The 18,397-nt window shown below is 31.5% G+C and overlaps 9 protein-coding genes across 9 annotated transcripts; 6 read left to right on the top strand and 3 right to left on the bottom strand.

Moving 5' to 3' along the window:
- Positions 1-2,564: 2,564 nt before the first annotated feature.
- Positions 2,565-2,876, bottom strand: HHF1 (histone H4; the record flags this gene model as incomplete). The annotated part of the gene is made up of 1 exon (XM_019182148.1): positions 2,565-2,876. One exon carries the CDS (start codon positions 2,874-2,876, stop codon positions 2,565-2,567), a length of 312 nt encoding a protein of 103 aa, XP_019037337.1.
- Positions 2,877-2,913: 37 nt separating this feature from the next.
- HHT1 (histone H3) lies at positions 2,914-3,860 on the top strand. The gene is given in 2 exon segments (XM_019186495.1): positions 2,914-3,049; positions 3,066-3,860. 1 exon segment carries the CDS (start codon positions 3,336-3,338, stop codon positions 3,744-3,746), a length of 411 nt encoding a protein of 136 aa, XP_019037336.1. The 5' UTR covers positions 2,914-3,049; positions 3,066-3,335; the 3' UTR covers positions 3,747-3,860.
- A 456-nt stretch (positions 3,861-4,316) lies between these two features.
- On the top strand, positions 4,317-5,540 carry WICANDRAFT_33870 (heme-dependent oxidative N-demethylase family protein; the record flags this gene model as incomplete). Its single annotated transcript, XM_019182122.1, has 1 exon — positions 4,317-5,540. One exon carries the CDS (start codon positions 4,317-4,319, stop codon positions 5,538-5,540), a length of 1,224 nt encoding a protein of 407 aa, XP_019037335.1.
- A 16-nt stretch (positions 5,541-5,556) lies between these two features.
- Positions 5,557-6,636, bottom strand: GPI18 (GPI-anchor transamidase GPI18; the record flags this gene model as incomplete). Its single annotated transcript, XM_019183699.1, has 1 exon — positions 5,557-6,636. The coding sequence occupies one exon, from the start codon at positions 6,634-6,636 to the stop codon at positions 5,557-5,559; it is 1,080 nt and encodes a 359-aa protein (XP_019037334.1).
- Positions 6,637-6,989: 353 nt separating this feature from the next.
- Positions 6,990-7,283, top strand: WICANDRAFT_19313 (resistance to Congo red protein; the record flags this gene model as incomplete). Its single annotated transcript, XM_019180824.1, has 1 exon — positions 6,990-7,283. A coding segment is annotated over one exon (294 nt), but the record flags the coding sequence as incomplete, so codon positions are not given.
- Positions 7,284-7,892: 609 nt separating this feature from the next.
- UGA2 (succinate-semialdehyde dehydrogenase (NAD(P)(+))) lies at positions 7,893-9,460 on the top strand. Its single transcript, XM_019182589.1, has one exon. It carries the CDS (start codon positions 7,902-7,904, stop codon positions 9,375-9,377), a length of 1,476 nt encoding a protein of 491 aa, XP_019037332.1. The 5' UTR covers positions 7,893-7,901; the 3' UTR covers positions 9,378-9,460.
- Positions 9,461-10,694: 1,234 nt separating this feature from the next.
- Positions 10,695-11,650, bottom strand: MAF1 (RNA polymerase III-inhibiting protein MAF1; the record flags this gene model as incomplete). Its single annotated transcript, XM_019185030.1, has 2 exons — positions 10,695-11,594; positions 11,645-11,650. The coding sequence occupies 2 exons, from the start codon at positions 11,648-11,650 to the stop codon at positions 10,695-10,697; spliced, it is 906 nt and encodes a 301-aa protein (XP_019037331.1).
- Positions 11,651-12,792: 1,142 nt separating this feature from the next.
- On the top strand, positions 12,793-15,567 carry PHM7 (Phm7p; the record flags this gene model as incomplete). Its single annotated transcript, XM_019182203.1, has 2 exons — positions 12,793-15,163; positions 15,224-15,567. The coding sequence occupies 2 exons, from the start codon at positions 12,793-12,795 to the stop codon at positions 15,565-15,567; spliced, it is 2,715 nt and encodes a 904-aa protein (XP_019037330.1).
- A 492-nt stretch (positions 15,568-16,059) lies between these two features.
- Positions 16,060-17,883, top strand: ATG34 (Atg34p; the record flags this gene model as incomplete). The annotated part of the gene is made up of 1 exon (XM_019185029.1): positions 16,060-17,883. The coding sequence occupies one exon, from the start codon at positions 16,060-16,062 to the stop codon at positions 17,881-17,883; it is 1,824 nt and encodes a 607-aa protein (XP_019037329.1).
- Between the last annotated feature and the right edge of the window lie 514 nt (positions 17,884-18,397).

The raw sequence follows: 18,397 nt of genomic DNA, 5'->3' as shown, positions 1-18,397 counted from the left end.
AAGAGAATGTGGAGAGTGTGATTTAGCTAATTGAATGTACTTTCCTCTGTTGTTTATTGAGAAAAGTGTAAGTTGTTGATGTTGTAAAAGGGAATGGAATAAGATTAAGATGGAATTATAGATTCAAGTTTATAATCAAAAATTGGGTCCCTTATTAATTGGCAGGCAGGGTAACACCCCTTTTTTTTCGATGGGTATTAATCCCTTAATTCCACAATAAAAGAAATTTTATTTAGTGTGTTCTAGATCGAATTATTGCTTCTATTTTGGTTAAAGTGAAGATGTTGTTATTTTAGGTGTCGTTGTGTTTCTGTTGTTCTCTTTATTTTATGTTACTTGCTGCTGGTTCTTCTAGAACAATCGATTATGTGATGGGATGGGTATATTGTTAATTAGGGTATATTGATTGTATGGGTATACTGATTGTAGATAGTGTAGTTGTATACTTGATTGTATAGTCAACTATGTAACTATATGGTAAACTATCATATCACATCACCACTTCCTATTGGCTCATCACCATTATTGCTTTTTAGTGCGGATGTGAACAGTTATCCTATCCACATCAGTGATCAAATACCATATACGCAATACTTTTAGGGTTTTCACATCTATGAGTCACTTGTTGAGCTGTGTAGTATAAAGGTCACTTTCCCCATGGTATAGCCCATTTTTTGATTTAAATATGCTCAGTGTATACGGTTTAATCGTATACGTAGTTTTGATTATCTAATATAATATGGGGTGATTATGTAAGATTAACAATAGAAATGAATATAGTGATTATAGCATTGAAATTTAATAAGTAGTATACTTTTTATCATTATTAGGTACTTAATAGCTATTTAATATAATTAATTATCATTAATTCATGGTTATATTCAATATTATATTAATATGAAGATTTATAAATTATTTGTGGATCACATACCACTATAGCTAAATAATCCATAATATTAGGTCATGTACTTAACCATTAATCTATAATTGTACAATTAATTATATTTGATTAACTGATCACTTGATTCTATATTTTCTGTTGGTTAGCTGTATTTTTCTAGCTTTATAGTACTATATTTTTGAATTCATGGTATAGACTAATTATTAGTTAACCTAGGATCTCGGATATACTCGGACTTGTAATATAAAAACAATAAGATTTCTATACAAGTTATAACAACCTATTCGATATACCTTCTGATGGTTATATCCAATGATATCATTGTAAATACTCTTAATGGATTCTATCAAATCATTTGTCATCCCATATTCAAAGTGGACTTGTGGGCGGCTAATTAGAACATCAAAGTGACACAAACGCAATAATTACTATAAATCTACAAGAATTGATCCTAGAATTCCTCATTATAATCTTTCACATTAATATCATGTGCTTTAGGTGAGATGATTTTATTATCATATATCTTTTGGATATCGGCTCACTCAACTTGTTAGAATATTTACTTGTCAATACTGTGAGTTATAAAACAATTACAAGCTAATATGGTCATTCAAACATAAACTAACACCTACTTCTTGCGAGTAGCAATAATCATTGTTGTACCAAACGATGTCAAAATCCTCTATATTATTTTACTGCCATTTGCTTTGAGTTTTCTCCAGAGTACTGTGATCTGATAGTTGATTGGATCTAACTTATTTAATCATTGATATTTAATATCTTGATAGATAATAATAATCTAATAAACGGGATGCTGATACTTGGGATGAATATCTGGAATTAAATGGTATCATCAAAAGTGCTTTCTCATCTTGACTAGTTATAAAATCAATTGTAGTCAACAAGTCTAATCTCGGATATACTCGGACATGTACCATGCTAGAGTCGACAATTCTATACAAGTTCATTTGTGGGCGGCTAATATCAAGGGGCAATATAAATATACAAGAATTATTATTCAAATTGTTTTACAATCATCTTTCTTACAACAACCATTGTATGAAATCTAGGAAATATGAATTGTTCATTTGTTGCTTGAATAATCTTTATTCCTTTTTTACTTGTGTTTACAATAATTATTCTGTGTAAGTTATAAATCACCAAACCATTCACCTATTTTTGATCATTTAACCTAATACACCATGTTCTGTTTCTGGTTTTGCAAACGAAATATGTTAGTCACTTGATAGCTCAATTTCCTGTGGTGCGACATTTTAGCTAGTATGAGTATATTTAACATATTCAATCATTGATATATCTAGATCAATGGATAATAATGATTTAATAAACAAGACGTTGATACTTTGAATGTATATCTGAAATATGGTATCATCAAGAGTGTTTAATTATCCATTTAAATCAATCAATTGTAGTTAATTTTCCTATTTATTTTTAACTCCGGTAAAATAAACATCATGAAACACATACAAAATCAATAATAAGGGATAGAAAAACACAAACTACAACTAATTTCAAAGCTATCTCATAACATTAAATATAATATACAACTTAAATAACACCCAAATGTAACGTAAACCCCAAAAAACATAAATTTATACCTTTCAAAAACCGAATTTTAACCATACTTGATAAAATGTAAAATCTAGTTACCAAAACCATACAAGGTACGACCTTGTCTTTTCAAAGCATAAACAACATCTAAAGAAGTAACAGTTTTTCTTTTAGCGTGTTCAGTATAAGTGACAGCATCTCTGATGACGTTTTCTAAGAAAGATTTCAAGACACCTCTAACTTCTTCATAAATTAAAGCAGAAATACGTTTAACACCACCTCTTCTAGCAAGACGACGAATAGCAGGTTTTGTAATACCTTGAATGTTATCTCTCAAGATTTTTCTGTGACGTTTAGCACCACCTTTTCCAAGACCTTTACCACCTTTTCCTCTACCGGACATTTTGTATAATAATAATTGATTGTTGTTAATTAATTAGAAAATCAAGGGTCAATTGAGGTGCGAAAGTGGCGATATTTAACATGTTTCTCAGATGTGGGAAATGTATGGGCCATGTTGTGGGAATTAGCTAGTGCTGAGATGTTCGCGTAGCGGGTGCGTAATGTTGGGCACGGTGTGTTTTGTGAAGTATTTTGTGTTCCTGGAATTACGCATGGGATAAGTGTAAATCTGGGAACACAACAAACAGAGTAGTACTCATATTTACACTTACCCTCAGTGTAACCCTCAGCACACCCCATTTGACCACAACATGCCCATACAAAATTCACTTTTCAAAAACTCTGAAAAGCAAAAAGGAAATTCGCCACTTTGAGGGAAAATCAGGAGAGAAATTATAAAAACCATCCCTTTTCCCACTTTTACAAAAAACACAATCATCTTGTTATCCATCATCCAACAATGGCTAGAACAAAACAAACAGCAAGAAAATCCACTGGTGGTAAAGCTCCAAGAAAACAATTAGCTTCTAAAGCTGCTAGAAAATCAGCCCCATCTACCGGTGGTGTTAAAAAACCTCACAGATATAAACCAGGTACCGTTGCCTTAAGAGAAATTAGAAGATTCCAAAAATCTACTGAATTATTGATTAGAAAATTACCTTTCCAAAGATTAGTTCGTGAAATTGCTCAAGATTTCAAAACTGATTTAAGATTCCAATCTTCAGCTATCGGTGCTTTACAAGAATCTGTTGAAGCTTATTTAGTTTCATTATTTGAAGATACCAATTTAGCTGCTATCCACGCTAAACGTGTTACTATCCAAAAGAAAGATATCCAATTAGCTAGAAGATTAAGAGGTGAAAGATCATAAGTTTTATGTTGAGTTTAGGGTTTTTTAAGTATTAGTTTTTTAAATGGTTAGTGTTTGGGAAGTACGAATTTTGGTACGGTTTGTATATTATTATTAAGGTTAATGGAATACGAATTATAAGAATGAGATTGTAGAGACTTTGTAAATTGTAAACTATTGAATTATCTGATTCAATGATGATTCTATTTTCTTCAATCTGGTGATGTTTTTTCGATATACCAATTAATACCCACACAAACACAATAGAAACACAAATTATGAAAACACAACATATAAAAACAAATAATTTAAACACAGAAATTTAAACCACTATTCAATCGAACCATATTCCTTCTAATTACAATCAACTCTCTATCATTTGAACGTACTGCAATCTTACCTTGCTCACCGAATTTCCTCTTTGAATCAGATATCTCGGTATGGCCACTCCTCTTTATCTTTTTAACCTGAAAAGGTATAAGAAACCAGATTTCTCATTATACACAACAAGATTGAAAAAGTAGCTTTATAAACAACTTTAAATCTCTAAATACTATAGTTTTTAATTATGATTCTATCACCATCATCAAAATGGGTGTCCTCATCACATTCATCAACTCGATACAAGAATCCATAGTGCAGAATCATCATGATTATAAAATACTCATCATCGTATCATTCATCATCTCCACTTTATCACCTTTATTATTCTATTTCATAAAATCAAATAAAACCATAAAACCATTACCTTCCAAATTAGCAAATAATAAAAATAGATCTCCTGGTAAATGGACACCAGAAGATTACAAATTACCAACCCCAAAACCTTTTGAAGATTGGGATATCCAAAATACAAAACCAATCCCATATCGTGCTTTCAAACATAAATATAATGTCACAATGGGTATAAGATCAATGGATCCAAATGAATGGATCCAATTAGATAATGAATGGCCAAAATATCATGCCTTGAAGCAAAAAAGATTTAAAGAAAAGGGAATAGATGTTTATGGTACTTTACCTGAAGCTTATAACGCTTCAATGGAATTAATCCTAGAATTATCAAATTATTTATCAAATAGATATCCAACTTTATTCCAATTTAAAAACGGTGTCTTGAAAAATCTATACAATGATGAAGAATACAACATTTTAAAACCTGATCATGATCCTATTTATATTGCCGCTAATTTATTACAAGATGATATTGCCATAATGATTGAACAACCTGATGGTCAATACTATTTGAAATCAGGTGCTATTGCCCTTGCTGGGTTTTGGAGATTCAAAGATAAAGTCAACTTACCACTATCTGCAATCCACACCACTGGTGATGTTCCTAAATACAACACCCATTTGAAAAAAGGTATGGAGAAGTTTTTCACAAGATTAACTCCAGAGGCACCAGTGGTTAGAAACAATTATTTCATTCAAACTGATGGTGAATTGGATTGGAGTTCAAGTATTGGTGATGAAAAAAATGAAAATGTTGGTTGGTATACTGCACCAAAAGCTACAGATATTAATCAAATCTATTATAGATCTGAAAGACAAAGTGTTAGAAGATTGCCAATCTCCGGTGCTGTTGTCTTTACAATCAGAACTTATTTCGTGCCAATGGTTGATATTTGTAAAGAACCTTATGTCCCAATAAGATTATTAGATGGTATTAATTCTTGGACTGAGGATGTTAAAGAATATAGAGGTTATGAAAAATTCATTGATGTTGTTAAGCCTTATTTAGAGGAGAAAGTTAAAGAGCAAGAAGCTATGGGTTATACAAGAGAAAATGAAGTTGATAAATATCCTTTATAGTTAAATAGTCTTATATTTATGCAGGTGGTAAAAAAGAACTGAATAATGTAGCTTGTAATGGTATCCAAATGACTAGATATAATATCCATCGTGAACCTTGGCCTTTCATAATCAAATCTGATAAATACCAATAAGTTATAGGTATGAAACCTGAAATTCTTAAAACGATTTGAACATGTATGAAAAAAACACATAAAATCAAATGCAACAATGTTATAACTTTCAATTTCAAATCCCTTGTTGATGAAATTGATTTATATAACAAGATCAACATTGGTGATGCGATAACAAAATTGAAAATATTATTAACACTCCAATATTTCAAAAACCCAACATTCCAATAATATGATTGAGCAAATGAATAAAGTGATGGGATTGTATAATCACACCATTCACCTCTTTCGGGACAGAAATTCAAATATGGAATATAATTAAGTATGAATAATGATGATGCTAATATTAATCCTGAATTTAATGATATTATTGATTGATTGGTGATAAAATCATAAAGGTATAAAAACCCAATGATTATTGTATTGGATCTTGTCATTACTGAAAAGCTGAATAATATGGATGATGATAAATAACATATTGTTGATCTTTGATAATATAAATATAACCCAAATATTATTAAAAAATTTGATAAATTTTCAGAATATGGAGTCATACTAAATATACCCATTGGTGAAATTATGAAAAAAATTGAACTTAGATAACTCTTTAATGGATCTCTAAATTTTAAAAAAGTTAATTCATAAACCATCATCATTGTTGCAAAATTCAAAACATTTGCAAAAATGATTCCAATTAAAAATTTATCACCATTATACGGAATCTTGTTTATGATTCTCCACCATAAAGGACCGAAAACCCATTCATGCTCAAAAGAAGGACCCTCGTTGAAAGATCTATGGAAATATACATTATCCCAATGTATAAATTTATTGAAAATTGAGTTCAGTGTTGATGAATTGGTGATTTCATAAGTTGTAGAACTTATATCGAACTGTGCTGGTGTTATGTAAACAATGGATAATTGGAATGATCTAATAGCAAGAAACCATAAGAATAGTTTCAAAAAATGGGACAACTTCATCCTTCATTCATTCATTTCCTCACTTTTTGTTACTTTGGAAATGTTTGTTTATGCTTTTTTTTGGTTCAATTTTCAATTCTGTCATTTGGAACGTGACTTTAAATACTCAGCTTTATTTTTTTATTTTAGGAAAAAGGGCAAAGCCAATAATTCGTCATCAAACAAATGAGAATTCAATAAATTCAAAAAGATAATTCACTTGTTTTTGTTTATAAATTGCATTGAAGGATAGAGGGTTATTAGTCATGCCCGTGTTACCTTTAGAGAAAAGAGATGGTGAGTATAAACCTCTTTTTTCCTAGATCATGAATGAGGCTAACCGAAATGTTTTAGACTGTTGGGGGTATTATTGTTCATCAAGTAGTTGGGTTTGGGGTCGTTGGATCTTATTTGTCTTATTCATAGTGGCTATACTATGTGTTGTATTAGCTGCAATTAGAATCAACAAAAGAAGGGGCCAAGAAGGTCGTGAACCTATAAGAGGTACCGCATGGATAACACCCCCAAGTTATGTTCAATCTCAACATCAAACAAATACTCAACAACCTTTCGTGCCACCTTATAGTGAACAAGCTAATGATAATGATGCTGGGTATTATGATAACCAAGGTGTATTCCATCCAAATCTAAAAGCTCAAGAAGCTGCTGCTAATAATAATAATACAATGCAAGGAAATTATACAGGTCAACCTCAACATTTAAGTGCACTTGTACCTGACTCCACTGGGTTATCAAGTCCTCCTCCTCAAGCTTATCAACCAACTGGTCAAACTCAAGGGACCGGTGATGATCATGAATTGAATTTCCAAAGAGATTTCTCTCGTTATTATAATAATCCAAATACTGGTGGCACTAATGGAGTCGGATCAAGTAGTAGTAATCCAACAAGCCCAAGAGTTGATGATGTTGAATTGGAGAATTTCAGTAGACCTGAAGGTCCACCACCTGCACATTTAAGGGGAAAGAATTGATTAATTGATTGATTTAATTTATTAGGGAGTTCATAAGTCGTTTTTCTTTCATTTTATTTACTTAATGGTTCATTTTTTTTTATATTTATTATTGTCTTTATAATTTAATACCTGTGATTTATGTTAAATGAGTTTTTGTAGAATTTTCTGATTTCATTTATTCCTCGTGTCCCAAAACGATCAAGTTGCGCGCGCGACTCATAACGACGGTTTTTTTAGTATATAAAGAGCTGGAAATTATGGGAAAAAAAAGTTCATCTTATATTAGTCAATTGTATTATTCCCATATTAAAAATGGTTACTCCTACTTTCAAAGACCCAGAAATCGTCAGAAAAGGTGCTTTTGTCAATGGTGAATGGTTGACTCAAGGTCCAAATCAATTCAATGTGACAGATCCTGCCACTTTAAAAGTCATTGCAACTTTACCAGATCAAGATGTTTCAATTGTGGATACTGCAATTGATGCTGCTTATGAAGCCTTCAAGACTTATAAACATACCACTCCAAGACAAAGAGCCACTTGGTTAAGAAATCTATACAATTTAATGACTGAATATAATGAAGATTTAGGTAAATTAGTCACTTGGGAAAATGGTAAGGCTTTACCAGAAGCTAAAGGTGAAGTCAAATATGGTGCTTCATATTTTGAATGGTATGCCGAAGAGGCCCCAAGAATTTATGGTCATACAATTCAACCAGGTAATCCAACAAATAGAGCTTTCACATTAAGACAACCAGTTGGTGTTTGTGGTATTATTACCCCATGGAACTTCCCAAGTGCAATGATTACTAGAAAAGCAGGTGCTGCATTAGCTGCTGGATGTACTGTTGTTATTAAACCAGATTCTCAAACTCCATTATCTGCTTTAGCATTAGCTTATCTTGCAGAAAAAGCTGGGTTCCCTAAAGGTGTTTTCAATGTTGTATTATCAGATACTCAAACACCAGAATTTGGGTTAAAACTATGTGAATCTTCAAAAGTTAAAAAAATCTCATTTACAGGTTCAACAAATGTTGGTAAAATCTTGATGAAACAAAGTGCATCAACTTTGAAAAAATTATCATTTGAATTGGGTGGTAATGCTCCAGTTATCGTTTTCAAAGATGCTGATTTGGATAATGCAGTGGAACAAGCTGTTGCTTCAAAATTCAGAGGATTAGGACAAACTTGTGTTTGTGCAAATAGAATATATGTTGAAAAAGATATCTTGCAAAAATTTGGTGCTAAATTTGCAGAAAAAGTTTCTAATTTTAAAATTGGTCATGGATTAAATGAAGAAACTACACATGGTTGTTTAATCAATTCCAAGGCATTGAATAAAGTGGAGGAACATGTTCAAGATGCTATTGATAAAGGTGCCAAGATCTTATTGAAAGGTGGTCGTCGTGAAGATTTAGGTGAGAATTTCTATGAACCAACAGTTTTAACAAATGTTGATCAAAGTATGAAAGTTGCATCTGAGGAAACTTTTGGACCATTAGGAGCTTTGATCCCATTTGAAAACGCTAAGCAAGTTGTTGAATGGGCCAATGATGTTAATGTTGGGCTTGCAGCCTATGTTTTCTCCAAGGATATTAATACTATTTACAGTGTGAGTGAGGCTTTGGAGAGTGGTATGGTTTCATGTAATACTGGTCTTTTCACAGACTGTTCCATTCCATTTGGAGGAGTTAAAGAGTCTGGTTTTGGTAGAGAGGGTTCCTTGTATGGGATTGAGGACTACACTGTGATCAAGACGGTCAACATAGGAACAATCCAAACATTATAGATTTTATAATTTTAATAGAAGTTTTTAATTGAATTTTTTGTAGTTGAAATTTTGCCCTAAAAAACCGTTGCTGGAGAAATCTGGAGAAAAAAAAAAATTTAATACTCAAAGATTTTGAAATGCAAAAATCAAAACAACAAACAACAAATCAAGATCAAGGAAAAAGTTGTTTATTTGATATGTTATGGATCTATACAAACAATTCCCAGATTCTCCTTTGAATTTTGATCAAAGATTTGAGAATTTACTCCAAGTTTTCATAAAATATGAAATTAGCATTGTGGATCTATTATCAACTTCATCAATTGAAATAAGTAATAGAATTCAAAAACCTGTTAATGAAATCAATGAATTCATATCAATTTTGAGGAAGGAGAGTGGCAGTGAACCAATTTCAACAAATGAATGTCAAATTAATCAAAGTTTCACCACTGGAGTTGCACAATTTGATGAAATTTTAGGTGGTGATGGTATTAAAACAGGTATGATTACTGAAATATTTGGACAAAGCTCTACGGGGAAATCACAATTTTGTATGCAATTAACCAAGACTGTTCAATTAAGTCTGGAAGAAGGTGGATTGAATGGGAATGCAGTTTATATATCTACAGAAGGTAGATTACCTACTGAAAGATTAATTGAAATAAATTCAGAAATTGATAAAGTTTTCTATATAAATTGTGCAGATTTAGAAACTCAAGAACATATCTTGAATGTTCAATTGCCAATATTATTAAAAGATCCATTGAAAAACATTAAATTAGTTATTATTGATTCAATTTCTCATCATATTAGAGTGGAATTATTAACAAATAATTATAAAATATTTGAATCAAATCAAAAATATATTGATCAAATCTGTTTATATTTAAACAATTTAGCAAATGATTATAATATTAGTATTGTTGTTACAAATCAAATTAGTGATAAACCTTTAACAAATATTTTAAATACAGATGTTCAAAAAATTAATTATGATTATCAAATTGGTTGGTTATCAGGTTGGAATGATCAAGATATTAAATCAAGACAAGAAAATGAAGAAATTTTTAATAATAAGATCGCTACATTAGGATTGAATTGGACAAATAATATTGGAGTTAGGATATTGTTAAAGAAAACATACAAACCTGGGTATAATAATAATAATATTGATCAACAACAACAACAGCAAGGAGAAACAATAGATGAATTGAATAGTAATGGATGGATAATGAAAAGAAGTTTTAAATTGATTTTTTCACCATTTTCAAATAAGATTAATAAAAGTGTTGGATTTAAAATTGAATCAAAAGGATTGGTCTCAATTTAATTTTTTCATCTCATTTCTAATTCAATATTTCCAACAACTTGATTATTTGAATTTCTATACTCATACCCATCTTCATCATCATCATCATACATCACTTCATCATCAGAATAGGTTAGGTCATATTCTTCAAAATCATCATCATCATTATCAATAGTTAATCTTCTTCTTGATAAAGATAAATTTGGATTCAATTTTGGAGAGGATAATCTATACCCATTTAAATATAAGAAAGCCACTCTTTTTCTTTTTTTATTGAAGATAAACCATTTTAAAGTCCAAAGATGACCAGGTTCATCATCAAGGAATGAAGAACTTGATTCATCAAGATTTAATTCATAAAATGCACAATCATTTAAATCCATATGACTATTTATTATATCATAAATCCAATTTTGATCTGAAGATTTTCCTAAAGATATTAAAGTGTTGTCAAATTTTGATTTTAATTTTGTTAAATTTATTTTTTGGAAATCTGTTGGTTCTAAACTTGAAAAATCATTATCAGGATAAGTTGCATTTAAAATCCCAATTAGATAGGCAAAAGTTCTTCGACTTGCAGTTTGATTTAAAGGGCCAAAAGGTGTTGTTTCTAAAGATCTTGGTGAAGAGTGTTCAACATGTGGGTAGTCACCATTATTGTTTTGTTGTTGGTGAGGTGGATATACATCACTTGAACTAAATCTCCGTCTTTGTTCCAAGAATATATCATTTGGAGATATTATATTTTGGGATTCATTATTGTTTTCAATCAAGGCATCAAAATGTTTATCAATAGTTTTATATAACTTTCTATCGGAACCAACAGGTTTTGTTGTGAATAAATCACATCCACCAGTTACGTGACAATCTGAGGTATCAAAACTTAGGGATTGGTTTATGAGTTCGATATCGTTTTCATCAATGAACTGAGGGGTGTTAGTGGTCAATTATTTGTTGTGATATGGAATATACTCACCTTCATATTGGGTATTAAATTGTTATCAGTAGAATGTTTGTTTGTTTTATGATGGCTGGTTGATAAGGGACTCTGGAAACCTCTTTTATAGTGATGTGTGTGTGTTTTCAATGTGTTTATGAATTGGATTGTTATGAGTTCAGGAATGAGGAATGAGATTTCAAATTAAATATATTGGATACTCGTGGTGTGTATGTTTTTATGAGGTTGTTTAAATTGGTGATTTTCTTTCTGTCTCGAATTAAATTCTCTGGATAAGTGACTCCGGGGTGTGTTACCCTGCTGAGCGTGGTTTTATTAGCAGTTATGGATTAGATAATGGTAATAGATAATAGTAATAGTGTGATTCTGTTTATTTTGTTTTATTTTATTGTATTTTACTGTATTTATTATCCTTTTTTATTGTTGTTACTTCATTTGTTTACTTGTTGTTGTTATTTGATACTTGCCCTGGTGATGGCTACACACTAAAAATTAAGTGGTGTTTACCCTGATATAGATCACATGACTGATCACATGATTATATTACATAATATCCGTTTCCCCTAGCAACTAATTGTAAACAATGACGTCAACAACAACATCATCAACATCCCAACACCAGCAAATACAAGTCCAATTCCAAGACGTAATCATTTGTACCCACAAACTGTCACAATCTTGACAGGGTTTAACTAATGAATAGAGATGGAATAGAGATGGAATAGAGATATGATACAATCAATAGATATATAGATATAATACAATATGCTATTGTAACCGCCCGTTGCCACGTAACACCAGTCCTGTCACTTTTAGCACCTCCCATTTCACGATCGGCCGCCAATTTCAGTTGAAGCAAGGCTGGCTTTAGGGCATGAAGAGTTAACATAACAGTAATAAGATACTATAACATAATACTAACCTAACCCAATCTAAGATATCCTAAGGCTATGTAATCCTCTCTCCATTCTCTCCAAAACCATCCCCATAACGTAATCCCTCTCTCTGAAATTCCAGTCACTTTGCACCAATTTCTTCGTCGTGCATCGAGTAGCAAGTAAACAAATTTCAGGTACTTTCTCAATTATATAAACAATAACATTCCCTTTGCTGAAAACTTTGCTCTTTACCATCTACACAATCCATAACAAAACACACATACAATCATGGCGGGTGGTTCTGATGCTAGTTCTTCAACTTCAGCCTTCGTCTCAGCTTTGATCTTTAATGGGGTCATCTTCCTCATATTGATCTTGCTCTTCGTCTTCCTAAGACCTAAAAACAAGCGTGTTTATCAACCAAAAACTTTGAATCTAGAAAATGTCAAGCCTGAAGAAAGACCTCCTGAAGTCCCAAGTGGTCCTTTTGCTTGGGTCTCCTTCTTGTTATCAAGACCTCAAGCTTACTTGTTACACTATGCTGGGTTAGATGGGTATTTGTTTTTACGTTATTTATCAATCTTTGCTGGGTTAGCATTCATTGGGTGTATTATCCTTTTCCCAATCTTGTTGCCTGTTAATGCTACTAATGGTAATGGGTTATCAGGTTTTGAATTGTTGGCTTTCTCAAATGTTAAAAATGAAAACCGTTTCTTTGCTCATGTGTTTTTATCATGGATATACTTTGGTTTAATCATTTTTGTCATTTACAAAGAATTGGTTTATTATGTCTCATTAAGACATTCAATCCAAACTACTCCATTATATGATGGGTTATTATCTTCAAGAACTTTGATCTTGACTGATATCCCTGAAGATTACCTAAGTGAAAATGAAATTAGAAGAGTTTTCCCAATTTATTCTCGTTTATGGTTTGCAAGAGATTACACTGAATTGTCTAAATTGGTTCAAGAACGTACTAAATTGAGTAACAAGTATGAAGGTACTTTAAACAGTGTCATTTCTAAAGGTGTTAAAACTCGTCAAAAATTGATTAAAAAGGGTGAACCATTACCTGAAGAACCTCAAGGTTTTATTAAAAAAGAACCAACTCATAAATTGGGTAAAATCCCATTTGTTGGTGAAAAAGTTAACACCATTGATTATTCAATTGATCGTATTGGTGAATTAAATACTGAAATTGGTGATGTTCAAAAAAATGCTAATGTTGCTACTCAATTACATTCTGTTTTCATTGAATTCCCAAATCAATTGGAGGCTCAAAGAGCCTTCCAAGCTGTTCCTTATACTGATTTAACAAAAGGTTCTCGTATTATTGGTGTCCCTCCTGATGATATCATTTGGGAAAATTTGAAAATGTCTAAAACTTCAAAATTAATTAAAAGAATTTTAGCAAATACATTTTTAACTTTATTGATCATTTTCTGGGCTATTCCTGTTGCTGTTGTTGGTTGTATTTCAAATATTAACTTTTTAATTGAAAAAGTTCATTTCTTGAGCTTTATCAACAATTGTCCAAAAGTTTTATTAGGTTTAATTACTGGTATCTTGCCAACTGTTGCTCTTGCCATCTTGATGTCTTTGGTTCCTGTTATTATCAAAGCTGTTGGTAAAAAATCTGGTTTTGTTACAAAACAACAGGTTGAATTGTATTGTCAAGCTTGGTTTTTCGGATTTGAGGTTGTTCAAGTGTTTTTAGTTGTTACTTTAGCCTCTTCAGCTTCTTCAACTGTTACTGCAATCATTGATGATCCAGGTTCTGCAATGACACTATTGGCTAATAATTTACCAAAAGCTTCAAATTTTTATCTTTCATTCTATTTATTACAAGGTTTAACTGCTCCAGCTTTAGCCTTGTTACAAATTGGTCCTTTAATTGTTTCTAAAGTTTTGAAATTTTTACAAAATACTCCAAGAAAGAAGTGGGAAAAATACAATGTTGTTCCAGGTTTAAGTTATGGTGTTTTATACCCTGCTTATCAATTATTGGTTGTTATTATGCTTTGTTATTCAATTATTGCTCCAATCCTATTGTTGTTTGCAACTTTTACTTTATCATTGATGTACATTGCCTATATTTACAATTTGGTTTATGTTAAAGGACAAGAGAGTGATATGAGAGGTAGAAATTATCCAAAGGCTTTATTACAAACTTTTGTTGGTCTTTATTTAAGTGAAATTTGTTTATTGGGTTTATTCATTATGTCTAAATCTTGGGGTCCTGTTGCTTTAGAAGGTATTATGATTTTCGTTACTGTTGCTTGTCATGTCTTGTTGAAACGTAAATTCCAACCTTTGTTTGATATTGTTCCAGTTTCTGGTATTTATGAAGCTAGAGGTGATTCTGGTGCGTTATATCCAAAAGATCAAGGTTCAAAAGAAATTAAACAAGTTGGTCAAAATTATATCTCTGATAATGAAGCTAGTGGTGTTTCAAATATTCCAAATGTTGCAGGTGATTCAAGTGGTAAAGTTGGAAATTTCAATAATGATTTAGCTGGTGATAATCAAACTTATGAATCTTCATCTGAAAATAAAAACATTTATAATAATAAAAACATTACAAATGATTCAAATTCTTCAAGAAATGAAACTGTTGCTAATGATAACACTAGAACTGATACAACTAAAGAAAATGGTTTAACTGAAGCTGAACAAGAAAAGAGAAAGATTAATAATGAAGATGATATCAATAGAGTTGAACAACAAGCTAAACAAAAACCATTGGTTGTCTTGAAGAGATTTTTCGATCCAAGATCTGGTTATTCATTCTCTTTATTACGTTCACAATTACCAAATATTTTCAACCTAAGTCCAAATTATTCAACTGAATATTTGGATAATTCTTATGTTGATCCTGCAGTTACTGATCAAGAACCTCATATTTGGATTCCAAAAGATCCAGCTGGTATTTCTCAATATCAAATTGCTAAAACTGGTGGTAAAGTTGATGTTTCTGATGAACATACTGAATATAATGAAAAAGGTTCTTATGAAGTTACAGGTCCTCCACCATCTTATGAAGAGAGTGTTAAAGTTTAGAAATTTTGAGTCATTAATATTAGAGCTTTTGTTTTTTGTTCATAAATTCATTTGAAATTGCTACAACTTTATGTATTTTTAGTGTTTGATAATATCATCATTTATTAATTTGTTCCATCTTTTTTTTATTATGATTATCATCATCTGTTGAGTTTGTTACTTTCCTTTATTTTACTTTTAATTTTCTTTACATTAATAACTTGTTGGACAATATTAATTTTTTTTTCTTTATATTTTTGAGCTGCTTAATTAGTTTTAATATATTTTACACTATTTGTTAATTCAAAAAGTAGTTCTACCTTTAGCAATATAATCATTATCATGTTTATATGTCGTCATGTCCGGGTACTGCTTGCTTTATCGCGAATAAGGCCTAGATCAAAATCACAAAATCCCCAGAAACTTGATAACAACTGAAATTGCCACCAACAAACAAACGAAATCCTTTCCAATTCCTCTTTTCTTCACAATCCATTTCAAATATTCAATTCAATGAGTGAAAAGATGGAGAAAATCATTAACATTACAATCCATTACGGCTCAGTGACAAAGCGCACAGAGGCCGAAGCTTCCAAAATTAACAAGGAGAGATTGAACAGAATTGTTAGAAAAGAATTGAACTTTCCAAAAGATAAAAAGTTTTCATTAACTAGAAAGTCTAAAAGATCTAAAGACTATGTCCCATTAAAAGAGAATGCTGACTTCAGAGCTCTGGCTAGATCTCTTGAAGTTAAAAACCATTTGAAGTTGAAAGTTGAAGATGTTGCTGAAGATAAGGCTACAGGTGCTGTTGATAAAGCAATTAATACTCATGCCACAAAAGATGATTTGGTTTCAATCCCAAATAACGATTACAAGAAATTGATGAGCCAAATTGAAGATATCCACAAGTCAATCATCAAGGGGAAAGATGATGAAGAAGATGTTAATACTGCTGTTCATCATGGCGTTTATTGTGATGCTTGTAACCCATTCTCAAACATTTCTCCAATCATTGGTGATCGTTTTAAATGTAAGGAATGTTTTGATTATGATTTATGCTCAAAGTGTTACAAAAGCGGTAAAGCAACAAACTCTCATTCTTCAAAACATTTAATGGATAAAATCTCTGTTCCAAAGAGAAGAGGAATTTTCCCAAGTGCAACAACAACAGCTGCTCCTGCTCCTCAAGAACCACCATCATTCCCTGAAATGGAACTACCATCTCAACCACCATCATACCCTTGTACTTTGAAAGAAGCAACTAGTAACATTGGTCAAAATTGTATTTTTGTTGATATTCCTGTTGATACTTTGGGTGCAAAAGAATATGAAACTGCAATTGTTGATTTTGTGAAAAATTATGATACTGTTGATAAATTGAAACAGTTGAAAGAAAAATTAGCAACTTTTAACAATTTACTTGAACTGACAGACAATAATGGACAATTATTAACAACAATTGTCCAGTCATATGTTGATTCACAAAAATTCGGTAAAGAAGAATCCAAAAATACTGAGGGCTTAACTGTTCAAGTTTCACAAGTTGCTAGAACTATTGTTTTCCATTTGCAAAATAAAGGAGCTGTTTCAACTCCAAAAAATTTGAATTTATTGTTCACTTGTCAAGGTAATGAAAATGCGTTAACCAAATTCAGTCTTTCAATGGGTCCACACTCAATCCATTCAAATGGCCATAAACGTCTCTACTATAACACTAATGGGATTGGTTTCAACTTGAGTGATAAGTTCACAATTGAATTAATTGGTGATGATAACCAAGTTTATGCATCTGGTGTTTGTACAGATGGTTCAGGATTGATTAAATTGGAGGACCCAAAGTTGAAAAACTCATCAAGTGTTGAAAAAGGTGAATCTTTTGGTTCATCCTCTAGTAGCACATCTTCAAATGAAGCTTTCATGACTCCTTCAAGTTCAACACTCATTGAGCAACAAGTTGCTTCAGAAATAATGGAGAATAAAGAAGAAGAAGATACCACAAAGGATTCTAGTGATAAAGTTGATGATGATACTGTTGTTCAAGATGTTGAGTCAAGTGAAAACTCCGTCCCTGATGATGTCGTTCTTGAAACTGGAGAAATTTTAATCTCTCCAGAGAGTGAAAATGATCAAGAATCAACCACTAACGAGACTATTCGTTCTTCCACCATGACTTTAACACCAGAATTTGTTGAAGTTGATCAAGATCTTGAAATGGATGAAACTGCTGGTATCAGTTCAGATTTCACTGATGACGAAGTTGAAGAAGATGATGATGATGAAGGAAGCTTTAGTGATGAATATGAAGTTTTGTCTACCGATGACTATACTGAATAATGAGCATTGAACGTTATGAGTTCTTTTTGTGTCCTTGAATTTTCAATTCTCAGGTATTTTTTTATGTTTTAATGATTATTTTTTCTTTGGTTATTTTTGTGGTTGGAACTACATGGGCTTTTAATGGTTTGTGGATATGGCGATTTTATTTTTGGTTTGTCTTATTTGTTTATTTTTTTCTCTTTTATAACTAGTGATTATGTCTATAAGGTATTTTGGAATGATATTGAATAGTTTAATTTGTTTGTTGTAGCTGATGTTGATGATGATTGTGGAGGTTTTGGTAGACACAGGAAATTTCATCGCTTTGCCAAATTTGAAAGGGAAAAAAACACATAGACGACATCTCCCAAAACATCAGTGAAAGAACATCATCAACCTAGTCAAAATGACATCCAAGCCATCATCTCAACCCCTACAGACTGAAGGTATGTACATACAGGAAAGAAAACTATGCATTGAAACATTGTATTAACCATGTTTGTAAAAGAACAAAGATATAAACAAAAATGTA

Source organism: Wickerhamomyces anomalus (genome assembly GCF_001661255.1).
Source record: "Wickerhamomyces anomalus NRRL Y-366-8 unplaced genomic scaffold WICANscaffold_5, whole genome shotgun sequence".
Lineage (NCBI taxonomy): Eukaryota > Fungi > Ascomycota > Saccharomycetes > Phaffomycetales > Wickerhamomycetaceae > Hansenula > Hansenula anomala.
The sequence above is the reverse complement of the archived record's forward strand: the minus strand, read 5'-3'. Positions and strand labels throughout refer to the sequence as shown.

Bases quoted from the DNA above. Each gene is read 5' to 3' on its own strand.
- HHT1 (XM_019186495.1), top strand. From the start codon at position 3,336: ATGGCTAGAACAAAACAAACAGCAAGAAAATCCACTGGTGGTAAAGCT.
- UGA2 (XM_019182589.1), top strand. From the start codon at position 7,902: ATGGTTACTCCTACTTTCAAAGACCCAGAAATCGTCAGAAAAGGTGCT.